At 41.2% G+C, this 11,941-nt stretch overlaps 1 protein-coding gene across 1 annotated transcript; it reads left to right on the forward strand.

Moving 5' to 3' along the window:
- Positions 1-1,836: 1,836 nt before the first annotated feature.
- On the forward strand, positions 1,837-11,560 carry ccdc15 (coiled-coil domain containing 15). The gene is made up of 10 exons (XM_046297939.1): positions 1,837-2,251; positions 2,339-2,488; positions 2,808-2,996; positions 3,710-3,826; positions 4,472-4,621; positions 4,999-5,118; positions 6,637-6,740; positions 8,432-8,626; positions 9,154-9,302; positions 10,745-11,560. Exons 1-10 carry the CDS (start codon positions 2,069-2,071, stop codon positions 10,927-10,929), a joined length of 1,542 nt encoding a protein of 513 aa, XP_046153895.1. The 5' UTR covers positions 1,837-2,068; the 3' UTR covers positions 10,930-11,560.
- The last annotated feature ends 381 nt before the right edge of the window (positions 11,561-11,941 follow it).

Raw genomic sequence — 11,941 nt, forward strand, 5'->3', positions numbered from 1 at the left:
TCTTTGTTTCTGGACATTTTGAGCCTGTAATCGAACCCACAAATGCTGATGCACGATACTCAGCTTGTCTATAGAAGGCCAGTTGTACTGCTTCTTTAATCAGAACAACAGTTTTCAGCTGTGCTAACATAATTGCAAAAGGATTTATAATGATCAACTAGCCTTTTAAAATGATAAACTTGGATTAGCTAACACAACGTGCCATTGGAACACAGGAGTGATGGTTGCTGATAATGGGCCTCTGTACGCCTTTGTAGATATTCCATAAAAAATGTTCAGTTTGCAGCTACAATAGTAATTTACAACATTAACAATGTCTACAATGTATTTATGATCAATTTGATGTTATTTTAATGGACAAAAAATGTATACGTTGGAGAGTAAAGACATTACAAAATGTGTCCACAGAACAGGGAAAGATTATTACATGCCTGGATAACAATTTCGTGTTGTTACTATGTTTTCTCACGAGAAAACTATGTCACTGTGTACTTGGACTTTTCAGTGGGCCTAAATCAAACGGCCTATTTCCATAGATGGAAATTAGCAATTTACTGTATCTGCAAATATATTTCAAACCAATCCAGCTTGATTCAGCTACCTAAGAAGAGTTTGACATGAGGTTTATGTAATGTATCAGTAGCTGACCAGTGCAGAGAGAGTAACACAGCTGAAGAGGGGGACTGTAGCGCAGAGAAGACCGTCTATGGTCTAGACAGGTACACCAAAAGCTGGGCCTTGGGTACTGGCACATGCACTGCTTACATTCCCGCTCTCTCTGGAAAAGTGTCTTCACACACATAGGCAGTTGGGAAAAGTGTCTTCACACACATAGGCAGTTGGGAAAAGTGTCTTCACACACATAGGCAGTTGGAAAAAGTGTCTTCACACACATAGGCAGTTGGGAAAAATGTCTTCACACATAGGCAGTTGGGAAAAGTGTCTTCACACACATAGGCAGTTGGGAAAAGTGTCTTCACACATAGGCAGTTGGGAAAAGTGTCTTCACACACATAGGCAGTTGGGAAAAGTGTCTTCACACACATAGGCAGTTGGGAAAAGTGTCTTCACACACAGGCAGTTGGGAAAAGTGTCTTCACACACATAGGCAGTTGGGAAAAGTGTCTTCACACACATAGGCAGCTGCGACAGCAGGTGAGAAGGTGGACTCGGGCCATGGACCCAGCAGTGCAGACGAGCATCAGGACAGTGATGTGTGTATAGTGTGTGTGTGCAAGCTTAGTCAATGGTTTATAACCTAAACAAAAGCCTGGCCTTTAGTAGTAATGGTAGTATGCTGTCCACCACTTTTTTTGCTGCTTTATTACCATGTATCAAATAATTGCCCCTCTTTTAATCGTGGATGGCAGGGAATATGAATATTGGGGCGGCAGCTTAGCCTAGTGGTTAGAGTGTTGGACTAGTAACCGGAAGGTTGTGAGTTTAAACCCCCGAGCTGACAAGGTACAAATCTGTCGTTCTGCACCTGAACAGGCAGTTAACCCACTGTTCCCAGGCCTTCATTGAAAATAAGAATGTGTTCTTAACTGACTTGCCTGGTTAAATGAAGGTAAAATAAAAAATAAAAATAGACAGGGAGACGTTGAATACATCTGTTCCACAGATTCTAACAGCATAAATATAATTTTAATCAACTCACTTTTATGCCTAGGGTGCTTCTGAGCAGAGAGGAAGTTTTGAGCAGGCTAGACTGCGCATGTTTGAGTCAAACTAAATTTTGATGGACACCTGGTACGACCATTCAGATCTCAGATTCTCGAATCCAGAAGAAACCCAAATAAATTAAGTGGGCGGAGCAAAAATGGTCGCACTATTATTACGTCTCCAACTACAAGAAGCGTCTACTGTGGCAGTTGAGAAGCAGTATTTAAGAAAGGTCATGTTCACAGATACTAACAAATAATTTATAACCCTCCGGACAATTCATACTCATGTCAACGCTGTTTCACATCGTGAAACGTATTAGGTTGGTTTTAGAAGTAGCTAGCTAACGTTAACTCAGAACTTAGCAAACGTTGCCTGGATAGTTAGCAATCTGGCTAGCAACATGCCCCCTATTATCAATCCTAAAGTAAAGGGCACAACCAAAGTTTCAATTAGTGGGATAACAGTACATGCTCAAAGCAAACATTGTCATCGAAATAATGTATTGGCCGAGAGGAATCAGGCAGTTGCACCTGTGGGCGCCTGGGTGGAGAGTGGACAAGACTGCCAGGATGAGCATCCAAATGTAAGTGTAGCCGTACATCAGTTATTCTACTTGAACAGGTAGCAGTTAGCATATTTACCCGTTGACTTATTATTTCGCATGAGCCAGATTCGTGCCCTGCTAACTGAGGAGCTACAGATGGAGATTCAACGGGAGAAAGAGGAGAGTCTTCGCCGGTTTCAGGAAGAAGTGCGCCGCCGCGTGGCACAACAGGCTCAAATCCGCAAGAGGTGGCAGCTTCAGAAGTCATGCGAGATGGTGACTAGGCAATATAATGTGGATAATTAACATATTGTATTACAATTGCTGTTCATGATGGAAGACAGTTAGTAGGCCAGCATCATTATAAAACAACAAAGCATTACAAATGGCAAGAATACAGTTATCTTGGTTTCCAAGTATTGTAGCTAGCAACTGCACATGTAAATGACATGGACTATGGGTAAATGAGCACCACCTCTATCAATAATGTCACAGGCTAGTGACACAACCTGGGTATACCATGCAGAGTCCTCAAACTCTTCATTTAATGACAGCATATTAGCCAGTTTAAAGCCTGCGTTGTTTGTCTTTACAGGCAGAGCAGGAGGGGAGAGTGCTCCAGCAGTCCAGCGATGCAGCGCAGAGATTGACCCCCAGGAAGAATCCGTGCCCCTACTCCCCAGAGAGAGAGCTAGCCATCTGCAGCCCCAACTCCTGCTGGGTTCGAGCACAGGGCTATGATAGCAGCAACAGAGAAAACAGGACAGATCAGCAAACGCATCAGGTGGCAAAATTTATCTGTGACGATCTACATTGACATTTTAGTCATTTAGAAGATGCTCTTCTCCAGAGCATCTTCTATTCCATGCATTAAATGGAAGTAAGAAAAACGACCACATGTCTCGATCATTGCAAGGGAAAAAAAATTCAAAATACCAGTAGCTTTGCAAAATCTGTGCTTGTTACAGTAAAGGAAAAGCAAGTAGTATTATTTATTTATTTTAAAAAAATCTGTTATAAAAACATTGAATGAAGCCACACAAGTACTGAGTGGATATTGTTATTGATTCGCATCTATATCTTAACGTGTGTCTATGCGTTTACACCGGCCTTTTGACCAATCAGATCAGATCTTTTGGGCAAAAGATTAGAATTGGGAAGCCTGTGTAAACACAACCTATGTCCGTCATTGATCTCTGCAACAAAGGCTGCATTTACACAGGTATGCCAATTCTGATCTTTTTGACACTAATTGGTCTTTTGACCAATTAGATCCTTTGCCTATAATTGGGCAAATGATCAGAATTGGGGTGCCTGTGTAAACGCCGCCATAAAGACCTAGGCTACCTACCTTTTTATCCTCAATAATGCCAAAGGATTATTTACACGGATGTTAAAGCCATTTTGCTCATATTAAGTCAGTGACATTGCCATTACTTCTATCAGTAGCACTATAGATAAAGTAGATAATCATATGGGTTGGTTCTGGAATTTCAGCTCAGCAAAGTCACGAGGCAGGTCAGACACAGACTGGCAGCCTGTCAGACGGTCCGTGACGGAGAAGTGATGTCAGAGCTCCCTGGGGGAATATGGAAGGTGTATCCTACCAGAGATGTGAGTTTGTTTATACTGACCCTTTCTAACAGGCCAAAGTCAATTTTAACAAAAATGTCAGATAACCGTAGAATTTGAATTAATTTATTTTACCTCCTATGATTTGCCCAGCAGCATACTACCCTGCATCCCACTGCTGGCTTGCCTCTGAAGCTAAGCAGGGTTTGTCCTGGTCTGTCCCTGGATGGGAGACCAGATGCTGCTGGAAATGGTGTTGGAGGGCCAGTATGAGGCACTCTTTCCTCTGGTCTAAAAAAATTATAATTTATATATATATCCCAATGCCCCAGGGCAGTGATTGGGGACTTTGCCCACTGTGGTCACTGAAGATCCCATGGCACTTATTGTAAGGGTGTTAACCCCGGTGTCCTGGCTAAATTCCCAATCTGGCTCCATACTGTACCATCATGGCTACCTAATCATCCCCAGCTTAGAATTGGCTCATTCATCCCCCCGCTCCCCTGTAACTATTCCCCAAGTATTTGCTGCAAATGAGAATGTGTTCTCAGTCAACTTACCTTACTTAACTTTAAATAAAAATATTTTATCATTTGGAACTCTCAATTGCAGGAATACTGTCTTTTCTGTCAAATTTGTGTCAACATTTTAGTAAAAGGAATTATTGTGCTTTCTAACTCAAAACAGAAACCTGTATATCGGTTGACAAGAGAAGAAGAGGATCATGAAAAGGAGGAGGAAGATATTCCTTTGATTGGGCAACATGACTCCCCTCTTCAGAACTTTGACCCTCACGAGGGTCACAGGAGCAAGACTGTCACCTTTGACAACAATCCGGTCTGTCACCACAAGTGTTCTCTTTTTGACACTTCTCCAATTTCCAAACGCTCCCATTCCCAATCCTCACACAGTCAATAGTCCTGTGACTCACATGCTTGTCCTAACATTCCTTTAGTCAGGCTATAGCAAATTGTTTATCAATCTATATAGTTACCTTTCTAACTCCAACTAAACTACCCTAAAGGTTTAATCTTACATAATGCACAACAAGAGGTGCTCAACTCTTACTAAGTTCTGTAAATTATTATGCTTTTGTCCAGGATGGGTGCTTTTGTCCAGGAGTCACCTGACTTTTATGAAAAAGACTGCTTTAAGGCCAAAACACATCTATTGTGACAGCTAATAATACATCTTTCATACCTTCTTTGTTGCAGGTCTGTCAGAAGCTCTTTAGTGAGCCTTATCCTGCAGGTCATAGTAATGATTTGAGTACTGACCATAGAGCTACTCAAGTGCTGTGGCCCCAAGAAGACCAGGAGGAACTAAAGAGACAGGTGATTAAGGCCTACATAGACTGGATTAGCACTACATTATAGGGTTTTAGTGTTTATGAATATAGGCCCTGGCCCTTCTTAGATGGCTATTAAATAACCCTTATCACTGACCATATTTACACACAGCCCTCCACCAAATCCCCCCTTTAGAGATCAACTAACACTATGACACATAATGATTCATGCAGCACGGTAGCCCAGTGTATTTTCAGCCCAAAAAGTACCACATATTTTCAAGACGCACTTTCAGCTAGTTAGCATTTAGTGAAATACACTACATCGCCAACAGTATGTGGACACTGCTTCAAATGAATGGATTTGGCTATTTCAGCCACACCCCGTTGCAGACAGGTGTATAAAATCGAGCACACAGCCATGCAATCTTCACAGACAAACATTGGCTGTTGTTTGGATGCCACCTTTCCAACAAGTCAGCCCTGCTAAAGCTGCCCGGTAAACTGTAAGTGGTGTTATTGTGAGGTGGAAATTTCTTGGAGCAACAACGGCTCAGCCACGAAATGATAGGGCACACAAGCTTACAGAACCACCGAGTGCTGAAGCATGTAGCACGTAAGCATGGTCTGTCCTCGGTTGAAACACCCACTACCGAGTTCCAAAACCTGGAAGTAATGTCAGCACAAGAACAGTTAGTTGGGAGCTTCATGAAATGGGTTTCCATGGCTGAGCAGCCGCACTCAAGCCTAAGATCACAATGCCAAGCGTCAGCTGGAGTGGTGTAAAGCTCTCCGCCATTGGACACTGGAGCAGTGGAAACGCGTTCTTTAGAGTGATGAATCAAATTACGCTTCACCATCTGGCAGTCCGACGGACGAATCTGGGTTTGGTGGATGCCATGAGAACGCTACCTGCCCGAATGCATAGTGCCAACTGTAAAGTTTGGTGGGGGAGGAATATTGGTCTGGGGTTGTTTTCATAGTTTGGCTAGGCCCTTTTTGTTCCAGAGGAGGGGAATCTTAACGCTACACAATGACATTCTAGACAATTCTGTGCTTCCAACTTTGGGGCAACAGTTTGGGGAAGGCCCTTCCCTGTTTCAGAATGACAATGCCCCCGTGCACAAATCGTGGTCCGTACAGAAATGGTTTGTTGAGATCGGTGTAGAAGAATTTGACTGGCCTGCAGAGAGCCCTGACCTTTGGGATGATTTGGAACGCAGACCTATTCACCCATCATCAGTGCCCGACCTCACTAATGCTCTTGTGGCTGAATGGAAGCAGGTCCCCGCAGCAATATTCCAACATCTAGTGGAAAGCCTTCCCAGAAGTGTGGAGGCTGTTGTTACAGAAAAGGGCGGACCAGCTCCATATGATTTTAGAATGAGATGTTCGACAAGCATACTTTTGGTCATGTAGTGAATTTGCTTTAAACTTTGGTCTCTGCTTCAATTGCATTAATGTGCTGGAACATTATTTTTCTCAATATGCACATTTTATAAAAAATATACCCCTTGACACCATGAAATAACTTTACCTTAACTCTAACAATGTTTGTTTGTAGGGTCAGTCTCAGTTTCTGATGTACCGACGCCTATTCATGGACATTGAGAGAGAACAAGTCAAGGAGCATCAGAGACATAGGAAGCACCTGAGGAGAATCGGAAGGTGACTCGGCACAACCACAATAAACAAATGTAGTTCCTCTGGATATACTGGTTTTCAAAAGATGTCACTATTAGTAAACTGTGCTGTCACATTTGCATTCATATCAGGGTTGGGGTACATCTCATTTCAATGCAGTCAATTGAGATATTAAACTGAAATTATAAATTTCCCTAGTTTTTAAATATATTTTATGTTCTTCAAAATTGCCACCCTTTGCCTTGATAACATCTTTGCACACGCTTGGCGTTCTCTCAACCAGCTTCTCCTGGAATGCTTTTCCAACAGTCTTCATGGAGTTCTGACATATGATGAGCACATATGCTGAGCACTTTTTGGCTGCGTTTCCTTCACTCTGCGGCCCAAATCATCCCAAACCATAACAATTGGGTTGTGGTCAGGTGATTGTGGAGGCCAGGTCATATGCTGCATCACTCTCCTTCTTGGTCAAATAGCCTTTACATAGCCTGGAGGTGTGTTGGGTCATTGTCCTGTTGAAAAACAAACGATAGTCCCACTAAGCGCAAACCAGATGGGATGGCGTATTGCTGCAAAATGCTGTGGTAGCCATGATGGTTAAGTGTGACTTGAATTCTAAATAAATCACTGACAGTGTCACCAGCAAAGTACACCCACACCATCACACCTCCTCCTCCATGCTTCACAGTGGAAACCACACATGCGGAGATCATCCGTTCACCTACTCTGTGTCTCACAAAGACATGGCGGCTGAAACCAAAATCTCAGATTTTGACTCATCAGACCAAAGGACAGATTTCCACCGGTCTAATGTCCATTGCTCGTGTTTCTTGGCCCGAGCAAGTCTCTTCTTATTGGTGTCCTTTAGTAGTGGTTTCTTTGCAGCAATTCAACCATGAAGGCCAGATTCATGCAGTCTCCTCTGAACAGTTGATTTTGAGATGTCTGTTACGTGAACTCTGAAGCATTTATTTGGGCTGCATTTTCTAAGGCTTGTAACTCTAATGAACTTGTCCTTTGCAGCAGAGGTAACTCTGGGTCTTCCTTTCCTGTGGCGGTCCTCATGAGAGCCAGTTTCATCATAGCACTTGATGGTTTTTGCAAATGCACTTGGAAGAAACTTTCAAAATTCTTGAAATTGTCCACATTGACTGACCTTCATTTCTTAAAGTAATGATGGACTGTCGTTTCTCTTTGCTTATTTGAGCTGTTCTTGCCATAATATGGACTTGGTCTTTTGTATACCAACCCTACCTTGTCACAACACAATTGATTGGCTCAAACGTATATATTAACTTTCAGCAACGCTCACCTGTTAATTGAAATGCATTCCAGGTGACTACCTCCATGAAGCTGGTTGAGAGAATGCCAAGAGTGTGCAAAGCTCTCAAGACAAAGGGTGGCTACTTTGAAGAATCTCAAATATAAGATATATTTTGATTTGTTTACTACATGATTCCATATGTGTTATTTCATAGTTGTGATGTCTTCACTATTATTCTACAATGTAAAAAAATAGTACAAATAAATAAACTCTTGAATGAGTAGGTGTGTCCAAACTTTTGACTGGCACTTTATAAACATTCATACTCCTTCAACATGGTCTCTTCAATATCATGGATAAAATGTGTTGTTAACAATGCAGACAGTGGCATTACATTCCATTGCAAAATAAGAACACATTTTAATGTAGTTTTGTCTGAATTTCATTTTAGGATAAAAGCAGAAAAGGAACAGACTAGGTTGGAAGAGGAGAGGAGGCTGGAGAGACTGCGGCAGCTCGAGGAGGATAGACTGGAAATGGCTGAGAGGGAATTTCTAATTCTGGAGCGACTGAGGATTGAGGAAGGGGAGAGGGCAGAGGTCTTAGAGAAGAAAGAGAGAGCAAAGAAAGATAAAGAAGCCACAAGGTAACTTTATTAATCAATACAATCTGAAATTAAATGGACTAGATTCAGCCCAGAAGGTTTTTGATATTTGTACAGTATCTGACATAGAATGAAGGGTCAATCTTCTGCCAATATATATAATTGTTTTGTCCTTGAGCAACACATCATGTGCACTACTCCTCCAAAAGTCACATTGGGAAATATGAAAGACCTTATTCTTTCTAGAAAATACCAGTGTAAAAAATGAAATTCTGATGTTTGCTCGTGATAATCATGGCAACCAATTTTTGTATACTTTAGATAACACATCTACATTCTATCCTACCCCTGACCCCACTCCTAAACTAGAAAGCATGCTGAATGATTAATCTCCTTTGAAAGTACTTTTTTGTCCTGGAATAATCTTGGTCCAGGAAACTGGCCCTAAATATGTTTGTGCTGGTCAACTAGAGAATAAGGCCCTGTGTCCCAGCCTGTGTTATTGTGTGACACGTTGGGTACTTTGACAGAAAATTGAACAATACACTTTGTTTTGTGTCTTGTGGTAGGTACATCGAGGCTCTGAGAGCTCAGGTGAAGGAGAGGATAGTTCTGGAGAATACAGACCTCCCCCCCCTCTGTTGCTGCGGAGACAGTTTCTGGGACTCCCATCCTGACACCTGCGCAAATAACTGTGTCTTCTACAACAACCCTAAAGGTACAAACGGTACCAAATGTCTCAACCACAAGCCAATAGGCTACCTCCAAAAGAACAGTATGGTAATTATTTGACCTGCTGCAAGCCAAGATAAGTGACTTGCACCCTTGATGTATGTTTACTATATAGAGGATGTATTATTTCCCATATAATATTTTCATCAATGTTAGGAATGTTCACTTTTTAGTTTCTGGTAGCAACATGCCTCGAGGAGTAATTAACGCAACTATGTCAAGGTCCCTCAACATGAACCTACTGACGTTTATCAGTTACCCAATATAGTTACCTCCTGTTCATTCAAACAATCATATTCCTTCCATATTTTCCACATTTTGGATTCTTCCCTATTTTGATTTGTCCCTTATTTTTATTATTTCCTATTTTCCCTATTCTAGTCTACTTGGGTCATGTTCATTAGGGCACGCAATATAATAGAAAATGTACAAAACTTTGTAAAAAGATTGTAAATTGTCATGGTCAAAACATGTAGATTCACCGGTTGCAAAGATGGGGAGAGGTCTAGGCATAATAAAGAGATGCTCTGCTTTTTTGAACCCACATTCCAAAAAGCAAGTTCTGCAGGCTCTAGTGTTGTCTAATCTTGATTATTGTCCAGTCGTGTGGTCCAGTGCTGCAAGGAAAGACCTAGTTAAGCTGCAGCTGGCCCAGAACAGAGCGGCACATTTTGCTCTTTAATTATAATCAGAGAGCTGATATTAATACTATACATGCCAGTCTCTCTTGGCTAAGAGTTGAGGAGAGACTGACTGCATCACTTCTTCTTTTTATAAAAAACATTCATGTGTTGAAAATCCTAAGTAGTTTGCATAATCAACTTACACACAGCTCTGACACACACACTTATCCCACCAGACATGCCACCAGGGGTCTTTTCATAGTCCCCAAATCCATAACAAACTCAAGAAAATGCATAGTATTATATAGAGCCCTTATTGCATGGAACTTCCTTCCATCTCAAATAAACAGCAAACCTGGTTTTTAAAAAAACTCAAAAAAGCAACATCTCGTGGCACAACGCCTCTCCCCTATTTGACCAAGATAGTTTGTGTGTATGCATTGATATGTAGACTACGTGTACCTTTTAAAAAATGTATGTAGTTTTGTTCTTGAGCTGTTCTTGTCTAATGATGCAGTTAGTCTTCCTTGGGTCCACACAAAACATGAAACATAATACAGTGTTACGTTTCATGTTTTGTGTGGACCCAAGGAAGACTAACTGCTTCTTTTGCAACAGCTAATGGCGATCCTAATAAGATACCAAATACCAAACCGAAAATTATAATTATTTTTTCTTATTGGGCAAGTCGTATTTTCAGTCAGTTCTCCTACGTTTGGTTCCTGATGAACATGAGCCAGAGGTTCAGAATGATGTGCTATGAATGGGGTGGATGTGTTAATGACTGTGTTTGTCTTTCATCCAGCCTATGTCCAGGCTCTGCGGTCTGCGCTGTTGAGCTGTGATCTGAAGGACAGGAGCCACTCCACTCACCAGCGAGCCTCGGCTCGCCAGATTGCCTCCATGCACGCCCTTTCACCCAGGAAGGAAACCACAGCTCATAGGAAGTTAGCCACCTCGCAAAGGAACAAAAAAAAAGAGGACATTTGAATTTCAGCCCTCTTTGTTTTTTAAAATCAATAATGACCTTTAAACGGTACCATGAAAGGACATGTCGTTTTGTCATGCTATTGATTTTGAATCAAACCTTGCCGTCTCTCACTCTCGAATACTTATCAGTTGTATTTCCTTGAAACGTGATGTCCTTTATTTGGTATGGTTTTATTTTAATTATCCGTCTTTAGTTATGTCAAAGATGTACACTTGGTTTTACGCTGTGCTTAATTGCTGAAACATGTCTGATTTAAAACCTGACATTTTATCTTTTGAACTCGGGATGATGCGTCAGTGGTGTTTGTTAGTCCCATAATGTATTTTGGATGCAGCAGTGGGCATAATCACTGGTAGTGTCCTAATCCTTCCGATGACACTATATATTATTCCATTCCTATGGAAAAGTGGGGGATGAAAATGTCAGCTGGTTTCATTTCCTATAAAATTGGGAAAGAGTGACTTGTCCTAGGCAACAGACCGATGATTAAATCTTTTTTTTATATCAATGTATTATTCATGTCTTACTCATTGCATTGTTTGGGTGATTTGTTACTGTTTCCTATTACGGTAAGATTTAATAAATTTTTTAGTGTTCACCAAAACTGAATGAATGTAAAAGGCCTTCCTATATGATAAATGCTCATGTTTATTTTTTTTTAAATATTTTTATTTCACCTTTATTTAACCAGGTAGGCTAGTTGAGAACAAGTTCTCATTTGCAACTGCGACCTGGCCAAGATAAAGCATAGCAGTGTGAACAGACAACACAGAGTTACACATGGAGTAAACAATTAACAAGTCAATAACACAGTAGAAAAAAAGGGGAGTCTATATACATTGTGTGCAAAAGGCATGAGGAGGTAGGCGAATAAATACAATTTTGCAGATTAACACTGGAGTGATAAATGATCAGATGGTCATGTACAGGTAGAGATATTGGTGTGCAAAAGAGCAGAAAAGTAAATAAAAACAGTATGGGGATGAGGTAGGTGAAATGGGTGGGCTATTT

This window comes from Oncorhynchus gorbuscha, linkage group LG02 (genome assembly GCF_021184085.1).
Source record: "Oncorhynchus gorbuscha isolate QuinsamMale2020 ecotype Even-year linkage group LG02, OgorEven_v1.0, whole genome shotgun sequence".
Lineage (NCBI taxonomy): Eukaryota > Metazoa > Chordata > Actinopteri > Salmoniformes > Salmonidae > Oncorhynchus > Oncorhynchus gorbuscha.